This window comes from Salmo trutta, unplaced genomic scaffold (assembly GCF_901001165.1).
Source record: "Salmo trutta unplaced genomic scaffold, fSalTru1.1, whole genome shotgun sequence".
Lineage (NCBI taxonomy): Eukaryota > Metazoa > Chordata > Actinopteri > Salmoniformes > Salmonidae > Salmo > Salmo trutta.
Window position 1 is genome coordinate 87,849 of NW_021822838.1, and position 16,373 is coordinate 104,221.

The window sequence follows — 16,373 nt, forward strand, 5'->3', positions numbered from 1 at the left end:
ACGGGCACGTATTTCATCCGAAAGTGACAATACTGCCCCCTATCCATAAAAAGGTTAATTAAACAGCACGATCATTATACAGCTGCACCTTGTTCTAAGGACAATTAAAGGCCACTCTAAAATGTGCATTTTTGTAACACAACACAATGCCACAGATGTCTCAAGTTTTGAAGGAGCGTGCAATTGGAATGCTGATTGCAGGAATGTCCACCAGAGCTGTAGCCAGAAAATGTAATTTAAATTTCTCTGCCAATGTCGTTTAAGAGAATTTGGCAGTACGTCCAACCGGCCTCGCAACTACAGAACACTTGTAACCACGCCAGCCCAGGACCTCCACATCCGGCTTCGTCACATGCGGCATCATCTGAGAACAGACACCTGGACAGCTGATGAAAGGGAGGAGTATTTCTGTCTAAAATAAAGCCCTTTTGTTAGGAAAACCTCAGTCTGATTGGCTGGATCTGGCTCCCCAGTGGTTGGGGCTATGCCCTCCAAAGCCCACCCATGGCTGCGATCCTGCCCAGTCATGTGAAATTCATAGATTAGGGCCTAATGAATTTATTTCAATTGACTGATTTCCTTATTTGAACCCTAACTCAGTAAAATGGATGAAATTGTTGCACATTGTATTTATATTTTTGTTCAGTATAATTGTATATGTATTTATGTAAAACACAGGGACCACAATGGAAATACGTCCCTGACTTACTTGTGCAATCCTGTTCACTTAAAAAAATATTGTGTATATACGTATTTTTTTTAACTGACAAATGAAATCAATCAGTAAATCAATCCAAACCTTGCAGCAGCCATTTGATGAATGGAAAGAGACATTTGTTACAAAACACCAAAAAGTTTAATGACATTCAGAGATTGTCAAGCCAAGCCTTCAATAATGGGTAAGACTACAAGGTAGGGAGGGATGTATTCTCTGTTTGTCCAGATTTACATTGTCTATTTATTGTGGTGTTGAAAACGCAAACCATGACATTGATGTGCCCGAAGTTGGAATGCTTTGTTTATTGGTTGTGCGATGCATTGGCACAGAAACCTGTTGGTGGAAAATTTGTTGCATATATTTTGTATATGATCGTAGTGTAATGGAACAGGCAGGCAGGGCGAGCTTGTTTGTGATGGTCGCGAACACTCAAACTTCTGACCCGTAGCCCTGCGTGGCATCGTCCATGCCACAAAAGCATGCTGAAGTGACTAGGTCGGTATTCAAGTTTATTAATGCAGGGCCGCTACAGTTCTTTTTATTTGTGGCAGTAAACATCATTTTGAGTTAATTCTATGAGGGGGAGGGTGTTCAATTTATTTTACAGTACAAGGGGATGGTCATGTGAAAATATTTTAAACTTTGGAGACCAGTCCTGTCCCGTGCCCAAGTACATTTCGATCTGTCCCTTAATAAATAAACACTCACAAACTGCAGGAGAGTGGATATCCTCATGGCCTTTTACAGCACAGGAGTAGCTGTCTTCATAGTTACTGGAGGCTGAGTATTTGTACTGGGGGGAGGTGCTCTCATCTAGATGTTGTCCGTTCTTGTACCAGATGTAGGTGGGGTTGTCAGTCAGAGTACAGGTGGTGATACAGGTCAGTGTCTTATCCTGATGTCCACCAGTCACCTTCACCTGAAAACCTGAATGAAAGGAGAGCAAAAAAAGAGTACATGGTTCAGAATTGGTGTTAATTATTAACGTTGTGAGTCTTCAAAACTTTATAATGTGCTATGCAGTGTTACCTGTGACAGTCAGAGTTGTTCCAGGGAAGCTGTACCCCCATCTTGCCTCATTAGTTGTAAATCTGAACTTGTACTCAGTTGAGTCACTCTCTCTCAGGTCTGTGATTCTCAGGATGGAGTCCTTGTCTGTTTGTCGATGGTATTCCACACGACTTGTATACTCTGAGTCCTGGCTTAGGTCTTTAGTTACACCAGACTCCCATTTGTTGAACCAGGATACTTCTGTGACGTTATGCCAACTGGGATGTGTGTAAAAGCATGATATGTCCACTGTTGACCCTTTCAAAGCACAGATACTCTGATGGGTGTAAGTCACATTCATACAACTCTCACCCCGAACACCTGAAACAAAATGTTCAATTCCTGATCAATTCCTGAAACGATAATTAGACTAAGTGTATTAGATGTATTAGACAGTTTCATTTTTGAATAATATATATTTTTTGACATACATGTACTGTACATACATCTATAAAACTGTTTATCATTCCAATGTATATTGTTAAGAATATTGATAGAGAAAGTAATACCATTCTTATTGGTTCTAAATGATACTACATAAAATACTAGTTTCATTCATACTCACACACTGCAGGAGAGTGGTGATCCGCATGGCCTTTTACAGCACAGGAGTAACTGTCTGAATAATAACTATTGACAGAGTACTGCTGGGAAGTGGGCTCATCTAGACGTTGTCCGTTCTTGTACCAGATGTAGGTGGGGTTGTCAGTCAGAGTACAGGTGGTGCTACAGGTCAGTGTCTTCTGTCCCTCTGCAGCAGGAGTCACCTTCACCTGCAGACCTGAAACAATATGTATAAAACCACATACACCTCTGTGTAAACAGGATGGTTCATGTATTTTCTCCTGTAATTCAATATGATATACAGTTGTATCATACAGTGTAGTATTACCTGTGACAGACATAGTTGTTCCTGGGAAACTATGACCCCATTCAAAGTTGTATGTTTTAAAAGTGAAGCGATACTCAGCTGAGTCCTCCTCTCTCAGATCTGTGATTCTCAGGGTGAAGGGACCTTTATATGTTCCAGTGTACTTCACACGACCTGTATACCCTGGGTCTCTGGTTAGGTCTTAAGGGGTCGACTTATCACTTCTAAACCAGAATGTTGATATGGTGGAATAATAACCAACATAAGTACAGGATATGTCCACTGTTGACCCCTTCAGGACACAGATTCTCCTCTTGGTGTAAGTAACTCTGTTGCAGCTCTGACCCTGAACACCTGAAACACAGTGACATAACAAGAGATCAACTAGATTATATTCTCAGTTCTTCCTAGAAATGCTAAAAGTTCCCAAATGACAAAGTGAAACCAACACACAGTATAATGTATTAAATTCACACTCACACACTGCAGGAGAGTGGAGCTCCTCATGGCCTTTTACAGCACAGGAATAACCATCAATGTAGATACTGGAGACTGGGTCTTTGTACTGGGGGGAGGTGCTCTCATCTAGATGTTGTCCGTTTTTGTACCAGATGTAGGTGGGGTTGTCAGTCAGAGTACAGGTGGTGATACAGGTCAGTATCTTATCCTGATGTCCACCAGTCACCTTCACCTGAAGACCTGGAGAAAAAACAATATCACTGTAAATCCCTTTATCACTGACTTATCACTCTAACACAATGATGGAAGAAATCCTATCTTACATACACACCACAACAATTGTCCAGAACTAATTGTAACTGAACATAATAGCAGGTTTTTACTGTACCTGTGACAGACAGAGTGACTCCAGGACTTCCAGTATATGTCCCTCCTTCCTGATCTGTTAATAATCTGAACCAGTACGTAGATGAGTCTCTCTCTCTCAGGTCTGTGATTCTCAGGGTACAGTCTTTCTCCTTATCCCCATGATACTCCACATGACCTGCATATTCTGGGTCCTGAACTGGATCTTCAGGTTCTACACCAGTCCCCCATTCAGTGAACCAGAAGGTTGATGTGACTTTATGACCTCTGGGATATCTGAAAGAGCAGGACAGATCCACTGTTGACCCCTTCAAGGCACAGATACTCTGAGTGGTGTAAGTCACACTCCAGCCATACTTCCCCAGTACAACTGAAACACAGTCACACAACACAACATTTATTAAATGGAAATTTAGCAAAAATGGCTCTCACTAACAGTAAAGTTGGTCCACATTTTGTTGCCATAGTTGCTGAGTTGAGTGTGAATGGAAACCACAGATAAGCATCTCTCAATGAGGAGTGAAAGACAACTATAAAAAGTGAAGTAGATACGCCAAACAGAACAACAGAATAACATTATGACTCTTAACCTTTTAGACACGTTTGTAAATTGAAAACAGTTATGAGACCATACCTGCCACAGACCAGAGAAAGACCACCAACACACTTCCTGCTGTTCTCAAGGCCATTGTTGCATCTCCCACCCTGCAGTCTTAGAAACATAAACAACAACTCACTCTATAGCAGGTGAATAACTCCATACTCATCATCATCATTATCAACAACAACAGTCACTTATTGAACAGATCTCTAGAACTGTAAACACATATTTCTACATTGATTGTTCTGAAGCTGTTTTATTCTCAGAACCCCAAATATAGGAGGATAAATGTTCAATCCTCTATGGTCCATCAAGCTGTACAGCAGCCTAAAGACTGAACACCAAGGTCCAATGATATCTCCTATCCCCAAGCTGTGAGGCTAAACAGCAAGTGACTCACACACACACACACACACACACACACACACACACACACACACACACACACACACACACACACACACACACACACACACACACACACACACACACACACACACTGCATCTGTAGTGAAGGCCCATAAGGCCCATGGAGTCTGTATCAAAGTCTAGAGAGCTGGTTGTTATGGATGTAGAAACGTTAAAACACACATCCTACACAGTATAGATGTCAACACTACTCCCTATCAGTCTGGTCCTGAAGGGCCCTCAGATAAATCCACTGTGTCATTCACACACACCCACACCGGGGGAGACACTTTATGAATACTGGCCCTGATGTAACAACCAAAACACAGCTCAAAACATAACAACAAGTAAAGGATACATTACCCTCAAGTATATGACTTATGACTAAAAACAAATAACCCAAAACTATACTTCAAGATATTGTCAAGAGTACTTACAGAGTGAAGTGAAGGGGAGAGGTCTTGTACAGTGAGTCAAGTGACTGGTAGTGAGTGAAAACAAGAAGTAAGTGTTGAAACATTATAAAAGCAGTCAGAACACAAGTAGCTAATGCAGAACTGTCCTTCATGTTTAATTAAGACATTAACATGCACGACGACCAGACCAGCACGTCAGAAAAGCGCTGTTACTGTATTTTAACAGAAATTGTGAAAAAGACGAGTCAATTATTTTATTTAAAAAATGTGTCCATTTCCAATGTGATCTTTATACAACATACAGAACCATGTAAACAATGTGTTGACTGTACTATTGTCAGAGCTATCCTTGATAGCAGGAAAGGGGTAGAGTCAAGTGCAGAAGACTGAGGTCCGTTTGAACAGATGTTTAATAATCACCGATAAATAAAGTCGCCACAAGGCAGGGTGCGCAGAACACAAGACAGGAGGACAGCTCCAAAATTAAAACACACGAGGCACAGCCCAGCAACCCTAATGCCTAATCCAAAAATTACGCGGCGTAGCTGAAGCAGCGCAAAATGCCGACTACCACACAGAACATCACATGTAATAATCCCGCACAAATTCCCAAACAAAAAAGACAAACAGGTGCGGACCTAGACAGACAAAACCAAAAGACACAGAAACGTAGATCGGTGGCAGCTAGTAGGACGGCGACGACGACCGCCGAGCACCGCCCGACCGGGGAGGGGCGCCACCTTCTGTGGACGCTGTGACAACTATTTTAACGTTAACAATGTATTGTGTTGCCTTGCCATTCTGAGTTCTGTATATACAGGTCAAAGTTCCATGATGTCATCCAATTAGAACCCATTTAATTTATACACCCATGACCGTCACTCCTCATCAGCAGCATCAGTGGTACTGAAGGTTCCAGTGTTCTAGACTAGAGGTTTACCTACTGGCATCTCAACATTACTGCAGCCTCCAGTCCTCATGATGTCCTCATTCATTTGGGAAGTAATGGGAATAAAATGAATGTTGTTGCTGTCATTCCAGCCATTATAATGAGTCCATCCTCCAATATATCCACTCACCAGTCTCCTCTGGTGTACAGTACTGCTAGTAGTTTTATCTAGCAGAGACATCAATGAACATCACCACAGCCTGCTGTATAGACTGTGTCGTCTATTGTAGTCTGCTGTCCATAAATAATACCACTTAGAAGACTCAACTACCCAAAGCAATTTATAGCCGTGTGCATATATTTTACATATGGCTGGTCCTGGGAATCAAACCCATTATGATGTAGGTGCCATGATCTACCATCTGAGTTACAAAGGACCATATTCTGTATAGTCTAATGTGCATCTATAGATTTCTAATATGATTCAGGAGGCCTGTGAGAGGACAGACAGGAAAGTAGAACAGGGAAGTGAAACTGAGTGTGTGCATCTAAACCAACGAAATCACAACCCACCATCACTGTGTCTCATGTTAATACTACTCCTAAACACAACCCACCATCACTGTGTCTCATGTTAATACTACTCCTAAACACAACCCACCATCACTGTGTCATGTTAATACTACTCCTAAACACAACCCACCATCACTGTGTCTCATGTTAATACTACTCCTAAACACAACCCACCGTCACTGTGTCTCATGTTAATACTACTCCTAAACACAACCCACGATCACTGTGTCTCATGTTAATACTACTCCTAAACACAACCCACCATCACTGTGTCTCATGTTAATACTACTCCTAAACACAACCCACCATCACTGTGTCTCATGTTAATACTACTCCTAAACACAACCCACCATCACTGTGTCTCATGTTAATACTACTCCTAAACACAACAATCTACTATAATCTACCACTGTCTGAGTTTACGCTTTTTAAGATATTGTCAAGCTTACTTACAGAGTGAAGGGGAGAAAGGTCTTGTAATGAACTATCTGTCAGTCTGAGGAAACAGACACTGACTGTGAGGTATGAGGTCTGTGGTTGACATAACTTTGAAGTCGTGAAAGACCATAGAGTTGGATAAAAGGCACACTAGTTACAAAGGCTGTTTAAGCATGGGCATAACGTTGTATGCATCCTTCCAGTTTGTTTATCGACTGTCATTAAAATCATGGAGGTTGAAGAAGAAGAAATTGACTACTTTAAAATAGAGAGAGCCCTCAGTTGCGCTGCCGATATTGTAACAGAAGCCATCATGAAAAGATGCAAATCTGTGCCCTCTATCCAACTCTATGTCAGTGACCAAGATGCTCATTCAGAGATGGCTTCCTTCCTCATTCAAACAGGCTGTGTTCAAGAGCATCAAAACTGTGACATGTGATGGGTAAATTCTGACTGACTGACTGATCTACAAATCACCTTGCATGATAAATAACTACTTCAGATTATTTGTAGATCAGTCAGTCTTGACTCGCCTTTAAAGTCGGCTGCAATGTCAAACGCGGCCACATTTACATGCTTGACAGCCAATGATGTCATACAATATTATAATAACTGTGTAATACATTTAAAATCTTTCTTTTTTTATGACAGGCTAACCTGCAATATCAAACTTCTTATGGATGGTGGCAGTATTGAGTAGCTTGGATGACTGACGTGCCCAGAGTAAACTGCCTGCTACTCACCCCCAGAAACTAGGATATGCATATTATTAGTAGATTTGGATAGAAAACACTCTGAAGTTTCTAAAACTGTTTGAATGATGTCTGTGAGTATAACAGAACTCATAAGGCAGGCAAAAACCTGAGAAAAAATGCAAACAGGAAGTGGTCTGTAGGAATTCAATTAATTCCCTATTAAAACTACAGTGTCTGTGGGGTCATTGTTCACTTCCTAAGGCTTCCACTAGATGTCAACATTCTTTAGAACCTTGTTTGAGGCTTCTACTGTAAAGTGATGATGAATAAGAGCTACTGAAGTCAGAACACTGCCAGCAGGGCATGAGCCTCAGACATGCACTTTCACATGAGAGGTACCTCAATTCCATTGCATTTCTGAAGACAAAGGATTTCTCCGGTTGAAACTTTATTGCGGATTTGCGATAAAAACATCCTAAAGATTGATTCTATACATCGTTTGACATGTTTCTACGAACTGTAATGGAAATTTTTTAGTTTTCGTCTGACATGCGCGTCCTGAATTTGGATTTGTGAACTGAAGGCGCGAACAAAAAGGAGGTATTTGGACATAAAGGATGGACTTTATCGAACAAAACAATCATTTTTTGTGGACCTGGGATTCTTGGGAGTGCATTCTGATGAAGATCATCAAAGGTAAGTGAATCTTTATAATGCTATTTCTGACTATTGAGTGACTCCAACATGGCGGATATATTGTATGGCATGTTTTTGTGTCTGAGCACCGTAATCAGATTATTGCTTTTTCGATTAAGCTTTTTTGAAATCTGTCACAGCGGTTGCATTAAGGAGAAGTTTATCTAAAGTTCCATGTATAACACTTGTATTTTCATGAACATTTATGATGAGTATTTCTGTAAATTGGTGTGGCTCTCTGCAAAATCACCGGATGTTTTTGGAGGCAAAAGATTACTGAACATAACGCGCCAATGTAAACTGAGATTTTTGGATATAAATATGAACTTTATCAAACAAAACATACATGTATTGTGTAACATGAAGTCCTATGAGTGTCATCTGATGAAGATCATCGAAGGTTAGTGATTAATTTTCCCTCTATTTCTGCTCTTTGTGACTCCTCTGTCATGACGTTGGCCTGTGGGTAAGGTTTATGACCCCCCCATAAATACCTTTCTCCCTTCCCCTCTCTTTCTGACCCTACTGAAGGACTGCTGTCCTGAAGGACTGCTGTCCTGTTAAATATAGAGTCTGGGAACATCAAACAAATGGGGAAATGAACCATATTTTGGTAATAAAACCAGTTGGAAATATGCTTTGGAACGTAATGAGTATGGATGTCAGTTCGGTTGTCATCTGAGACATTATGACTGATGACAGGAGGACATAAACTGTACCTGGGAAAGTATACACCCTCTAGTTATCAGAGTCACATGGAATTGTTATGCAATTGAAATGTTTGATATTGAAATTGTTTGTTAGGAGATTAAATGTAATTTTAGCTTCCAAATGAGAGAATTGGGTTTTCATAAGGAAAGTGCCCTGCTTGATCAGTGGCCCACCCCTGTGAAGAGACAGGGGTTATAAACGATGAAACACATCCTTCCCCCTCTCCACTATATAAGCCTTTGACGAAAGATAACAACATGTTCCAGTACGTGAGGTCTGCAGCCTCTACGTTAGAAGGACACACGTCAAGTACAGAACTAACCTCGGCGTGAGCTTTGGTGGCGAATGGTATGAACTTATGAGCTTATTCACTACAGAAGTGATACTTCCTAGCCATTGAGTTAGCAGCGGCCGCTGTAGACGTGGGCTAGGAAAGGACGGACGACGGATCCAGTCTAACAACGAACAGACGAAGATACCACCACGTATCCAATGTACCACCAGAGACATTCTTCCGAGGACAGGAAGATCTGTTGGCCAACCCGGCCAGCATCTACGACCAATATACCAAAGCACAGCTCAGAGTAAATATTTATTGCATTTTCCTTTTCCAAATGGGCGGTAATTTAGAATGCATAATTTATAATTTATAATTATTTACGATAGCATAGCTGCTGTTTCTTTGTTCCTAAGTCTTCCCGCTCTTTCATTCAAGCCCAACACCCGATAATATTCCGACCGGGAAAGCGTGTTTAGGTTCAAAGAGAGAGAAAATAAAAACATGGGGTCGACTCGTGCATGCGCCTCCGTCCCATTGTCCTCTGATAGAGCACTTACCAAAATCGCTAATGTTTTTCAGCCAGTGGCTGGAATTACATCATTCAGCTTTTTCCCGCCTTCTGAGAGCCTATGGGAGTCGTAGGAAGTGTCACATTACAGCAAAGATCCTCAGTTTTCATTAAAGAGAGCCAAGAAGAACAAGAACTTGTCAGACAGGTCACTTCCTGTAAGGAATCTTCTCAGGTTTTTGCCTGCCATATGAGTTCTGTTATACTCACAGACACCATTCAAACAGTTTTAGAAACTTTAGGGTGTTTTCTATCCAAAGCCAATAATTATATGCATATTCTATTTATTCTGTTTTTGGGCAGTAGTAATAACCAGATTAAATCGGGTATGTTTTTTATCCGGCCGTGCAAATACTGCCCCCTACCCCCAACAGGTTAAACCCAATTTTGTATTGCTGATTCAACTTGTTAGCCAGGGTTCGTGAAGATAGCCAAGAATTTACAACTTTCATTATGAGACTGAAAATAAGATAAGGGTTAATATTGACTGCTATCGATGTAAAAGATTACTAAGTATTTTAAGAGTTTATTCGGAAGATAACGGCTCTATAAACGTTCTTCCGTGGTGCCCCGACTTTCTAGTTAATTACATTTACATGATTAGCTTAATCAGGTAATATTAATTACAGAGAAAGAATTTGATAGGTTAGCATGTCATATCACTTAATCCGGCATAGCCAAAGACACGACATTCAGAGCCCCCATGAGAGGAATCTAAAATAGGATGACGCTTTCATTTTGATTAAGCCTATATAAAATTGAAAAGCAGATTACACAATATACCAAGTTTATTATATACATTATGGGAATTGTAGACCGGAGTTATTGGTGCGTGTGTGCTCTGGAGAATCGCCTCCGTGTTGTGCTCTGACGTAGTCAGTGGGTAGCATAAGCTATACAGTTCTGTATGAGGGCTGATAAAGCTGAGAAATAGAGCGTTTGGCCAAACGCAGTGCTATTTCTGCCTCGCGCGTTTCAGACGCGTGTTGGCTTGGTCATTATTAATTTCTCGAGCGAGGACAAAGAGCCAGCCGATTGAAATTTAGGAGAGATTAGCTTGACCAGCGATAAGTATCTCTCTGTCTCTCTCGCGTTTCGATGCGAGTAGACCACGGTGCATTACGTTGTTTGCCGCGAGTTCCGGTTAAAACATCGTCAAATATCGCCGAAAAGGGTTTGAACATAATACGTTATAAGTAAAACCTTTCCCTTGCCAAGGGAATCCTATGTTGTACATTTTTCAGGCATAAAGTAGCATTAGCTTGCTCGAGATGCTAAGCTAACAAAAGGGAAAACAGCCATTTTGTTTTGTGCCACATTGTAAATCCTCCGCCTTGCTGAACGGAAGTCCCGCCCTGGGTACTATCCTTCAAGAAGAATTAGTCAGGTGACACTCAAGTCGTTACTCGTGATATCCAGACGGATATCGATGTCTTATTCAATTGAACTAATAAGTGAAATTGCCAGATTTACATTCTCAAGTGGATCTTTTAAATAATATCCAAATTGATGAGTTTTCTAAATGAGACATTGTAAACTTTTTTCCACATTAACCTAGATGAATAAACCTCTCAGGTTAATTAAAGTTTAAATCCCAAATTTGCCTATACAGGTTTAATTTATCATTAAAATTGATCAATCAGTAAGATTTGGTTTTTGCAAAACCCATTCAGTAATCCAGTACTGACAGAGGTCCCGCCCCCACGGGAATCCCATGTGGCTTCGGCCCAAGGAAGAAGTGTACCATAGTGGGGAGTGTTCCCAACATTTGATCCACTGTTTACACTCATGATATGCAATCAATGGAGATTGTATGGATTATCGTCTCATTCAGTTTAATAAGTTAAATTGTTGAACATACCTTAATGTTCTTCCAATCAAATGAGACACTTAAACTTTGCATATTGACCTGGATGAAGCAACCTCTCAGGTTATTTCAAGTTTAATACCCAGATAGCCTACCCATGTAGGATTAATCATTGGCATTGATTCATTAATTCAATTTGCTTTTGCAAATTCATTCACGTCCAACTTCCACATTACTGGTACAGTACTGATTGTTCGTCAACATCTATAAATAGATTAAACTTGTCCTTGCAGCTTCCAATGAATTCCAAACCCAAACATTGAAAAAAATAAAATAGGAACATTTTTCCTCTACATTTTTCTAATAATGTGCAAGCTACCAAAGGAGGTGGTCACCACTCCTCTGCTAATTAGTGAACCTCCACCCATAAAAGGATTGATCTCTGACGTCAGCAGGGATACCAACCCTAATTGTGCCATTAGTGAAAAAACAGCCCGAAATTGCGAACGCTCTCCAAAATCAACCATCAAACACAGGCTTCGTGACGGTTCTCTCCACTTTAGCACTTATGTATCGCCATCAAAGGTTGGCATCGGTCCAATACCACAGTGCACAGCTGAAGCACGTGCAAGACATGGCTAACATGAGGGCACAGGTGGAGAGAACTGAGCAACTATTGACAAAAGCAGGAAATGAAAACATTCTGCTAGTCGAGGAACTGTGTTTGAAATCGGAACAATTAAAAGTAAATGCAAATACTTATGATGATGAACGAGCACAAACTCTCCAACAAAATCATCGTCTGCAGGAACAACTCGATTTAGCCAAAACTAAATGCGATGTAGTCCATGCCAAACTAGATAAATATGTTGAGTTATCTACAAACAGGAGCGTGCAATTTGATAACATGCAGGCAGTTTTGTTGAACGTTACTCAAGGTAAAAATGTTCTACTCCAAATTCTGCAGACCAAAGACGATCAGTTGATGAACACAATGACTAAGTTGGATGACAAATCAGCAGAACTTATTGAAGTTGCTGACCAAATGAATGATGAGAGAACTCAGGTGATGAGGATGGAAATATTGATTTCTAAGCAAGCAAAGGAAATCTCATCACTGAATCTCTCGCTCCGTACTCAAGACCTCTATCTGCAAACCATGACAGATAAGTTTGAGACCGAAAGGAGCAGAGGTGACACTCACGTGTCCAAAATCGGTACTCTAAGTGCTCAAGTGGACTCTGCAATGCAGCAGAAGACCACCCTTAGGTACCATCTGGAGGAAGTCCAGAATGGTCACGCTCTACAGCATGACTACCCATCCAAGCAACCGGAGTCCGGTACTCAAAGGAGTGAAGCCGATAGGTTTCAGACATTGCCTCCATCATGTGTCCCTCAGTCTTCTCCTCTTGGCCATTCGGCACTGAGCAATATGGAGCCTCTTGGACAACAAAGCCAAAGCTTGGCTTCTCCTCTTGGCCTGTCGGCCCCAATTTCTCCTCAGGATGAAGCCAACCCTCTCCGCCCGCTTGGCGCGGAATACCTTGACAAACTCGTTAAGAATTTCCCCACCTTTGACCCCGTTCCAGGTCAGCCAAACGATACTGAGACGTTCCTAGCTGACATAGAGGACCCGTTGGGTGGCTACCCGAACGCTACGGGTTCTGACAGGGTTTACCTGTTGAAGCGAATGTCGAATAGACACCTGACAAGGTTCATTCGTCTACAACAGCAACACGTGCTAAATGACTACGCTAAACTTGCCACAGCTTTGAAATTAGAATTCAGTGGTTCTGCGACTCGCAAACACGATAGCTCACTGGCTAACACGGTCAAACAAGCTCGGAACGAACACCCACAAGCTTTCTATCATAGGCTTCGTTCAGCTTACTTTGGCCTACTCACAGAAACAGGAATGGAAGAGCTGTTACCATTCAAACAAATGTTTCTGTCGAACATGTATCCCACCTCCATTACCTACTTGGGCCCTGCAGCCCACGTTGGCTTGCCTATCTTACAACTCAGAGAGCTTGCAAGCACAGCTTTTGAGGCATCAAAAGCTCGCAACTCTGAGAGCCCTGCCCACTCGGTTTTGAAGTTTGACCAGGAGCACTCACTCCAGTTAGAGGGTGCATTATCAGGTATTGGAGCGTTGAGAGATGACGCACAACAACAGTTTCTACAACGAAACCATGATTCCAATAACCGCCGCGGTCGAAATAACTGTAAAGTACGTCGCCTTCAAAACGACTACCGCTACAATCGACCTGTTCACTACGTTCCTGCACCCAACCCACACAAAGTGTCAGAGCACAAGGGTAACAAAGGGTTGAAGGACGATCAAAACGTAGACCAATGTTCTCCAGAAGTCCCACTACGGAAAGAACTAAAGCGAGAACAATTTGAGAAAAGGGTAAAAGATAAGTCACAAGGACTAGACGGGGAATTACCGGACACCAGGTCCGCAGAAATTAACACCCATAGCAAGGACGTTAAAGTTCAAATTTCTCCCGCTCTCATTCAAGACCCTATCCATGGCCCGCTTGATCAAGAAACAAGCCCCCAGGCTTTGTCTATAGACTCTGATACAAAAGTTGCGAAGAAAAAGGTCAAACGCTTCGTTAAAGCCAAGCCCACTCAAAATCGGAAAAGTCAATCTGCTTCCACCTTGAACAGAAATGGCACATCACGTCGTTGCGAACGACCACTCCACTTTGTGGGGAATATGTCCACTAACCACGAATCTAAATGGCCATACCTGGAAACAGTCCTGGAGGACTGCTTAACTTGTCATGCGCTAATTGATTCGGGTGCTACAATATCACTCATCTCTCAAACATTGTTTGATGATCTCAAAAGGGCTTTGAAGCCAACTAAACGTTGGTTAAAAGTGGAACGATGCGACACTACTCTTCGAGGGGTCACTCAGACTACCTCGCCTCTCACGTTGAGAGTCATGCTGAAACTACACTTCAAAGACGTATCGCTCGTTCACCCGGTGTATGTTACCAGCCTCGAAACTGTACCCTTGCTACTTGGAGTAGACTTGATGGATCGGTTAATCCCATTGATGGATTGGAAAACCAACCAGGTATGGTCACAGGCCACGGTGCCTTCTCCACTAACCACCCTGTCTTCCCCTAACGCTAGCTGCAACGCAGTCATTCACGAGGGATATCTGTCGAAAGCACCCCCTGGGAAAAAGACGTTTAGAAACCTCTTGGTGCAGAATCCGATCCAAGGAGATATTACGATATCTCGACACATTCAATCAGCCAATCTGATTGACCATTCTTTTCATGATTTCGAGCCAGCTGTCTCTGTGAATGAGCAACTTCCCTCCTCCTTGCAGTCGTGCAATACGGTAGTTGAGATGAACTTCTCTTGCCCTTCGTACACTTCCGCAAGCACTGCGGCCGTCTCAGCAAGAAAAACATTGATGCGCAGCGTATACTCTGCTTCCGATGATACACCTTCTGCTTTGTTGGGGACTGTCACCCCTTACAATGACACTAATGGCGTCAGTCCAGCAACTGACCCGATGACTCCCACTGGTGAAACACTTTGTGATATCACAGACCGATATCCTCGTCTCAGTTTGCAGGTACTGAAGAGGTTGCCACCCGCGGACGTGGTGGTGACTGACAGACCTCGACAGCCACTGAGGGTGTTGAAGCACAAACACCAGGAGATTTGGTTGAAAGGTTACAGCCATTCTCATAATAACGCGGCCACATAATAACGCGGCTGTCACGGTTGTCGTCGGTGATGGAGGACCAAAACGCAGCAGGTACGTGCAGGCTCATCTTGATGTTTATTTATTTTCAAAATGAACGTACAAAAATAACAAAACACGAACGATCAACAAAAACAGTCTGGTAAGGCACAAGGCGAAACACAGAACAATCACCCACAAATAACAAACACAAACACACCCTAATATATGGGACTCTCAATCAAAGGCAGATAGACAACACCTGCCTTCAACTGAGAGTCCCAACCCCAATTAACCAAACATAGAAACAGACATACTAGACTAAACATAGAATACCTGAAAACCAAACAGTGCCCAAAAACCCCGGAATACTTAAACCAAATGCCCCTTCAACAAAACACACCACCCCGAACCACATAAAACGAATACCCTCTGCCACGTCCTGACCAAACTACAATACTAATTAACCCTTATACTGGCCAGGACGTGACAGCAGCCAACTCGTACATAGGGTCCGACCTTTTCGTTTGCGCCTCGGACACCAACACCACCTGCTGGTGGGGGGGTCCCGAGACACAAAGGGGGGGAATAGTAGCCCAGACCCATGATGAGCCTCATCGAGGCCGGTGGGGGGTCGAGACTACGGACAACACCGTACGAGGCCGCCAGAGCATAAATCAAATCTAGTTGTAAACTCCCCTATGAGAACAGTGAGGAGCAGACAGGCCCCTAGACGGGGATTATCTTAGAACACATCTAAGATAGTACAGAGGTGTACCACACTGGTCGTAAAGGAAGTCCAGTGGACTTGTCCACCTCCAAAACAAATGGCAACAATAATCATTCCTTGCCATGTGTAGGTTCAACTACAACACAACTAGTAATATGCTCCAATCATGTGTTCCGGTAGATAATATTTAAGAATAAATCGGTAGGACAACTGGACCCCTTGAATACCAGTACCAATACCACAGTCAGTCCAGCAACACTCAGTAAGAGGATTAGTAACCTCACAAGTTAAATTACTATTGATAATAGCAACATAGGAGTCACTCAGAGTGCAACACGGGGAAGGGAATCTCCATTGCACTCTTCCAATGGTTAACACACGG

At 42.3% G+C, this 16,373-nt stretch overlaps 1 protein-coding gene across 8 annotated transcripts in view; it reads right to left on the reverse strand.

Moving 5' to 3' along the window:
• LOC115185207 (sialoadhesin-like) overlaps window positions 1-6,903 on the reverse strand; it is a 49,302-nt gene extending 42,399 nt beyond the window's left edge. For 6 of the 8 annotated variants that reach the window (XM_029745716.1, XM_029745720.1, XM_029745718.1 and 3 more), the window contains exons 1-7: window positions 6,805-6,903; window positions 4,911-4,954; window positions 4,099-4,176; window positions 3,487-3,834; window positions 2,334-2,549; window positions 1,748-2,089; window positions 1,427-1,645 (exon numbers count right to left, since the gene is read on the reverse strand). In XM_029745716.1, the coding sequence (XP_029601576.1) occupies window positions 1,427-1,645; window positions 1,748-2,089; window positions 2,334-2,549; window positions 3,487-3,834; window positions 4,099-4,153 (1,180 nt within the window). In that variant the 5' untranslated portion in view covers window positions 4,154-4,176; window positions 4,911-4,954; window positions 6,805-6,903. Of the gene's footprint in view, window positions 1-1,426; window positions 1,646-1,747; window positions 2,090-2,333; window positions 2,550-2,660; window positions 2,994-3,119; window positions 3,339-3,486; window positions 3,835-4,098; window positions 4,177-4,910; window positions 4,955-6,804 lie in introns of those variants that run through there. The other 2 variants (XM_029745722.1, XM_029745724.1) reach the window with 2 other exon arrangements.
• Between the last annotated feature and the right edge of the window lie 9,470 nt (window positions 6,904-16,373).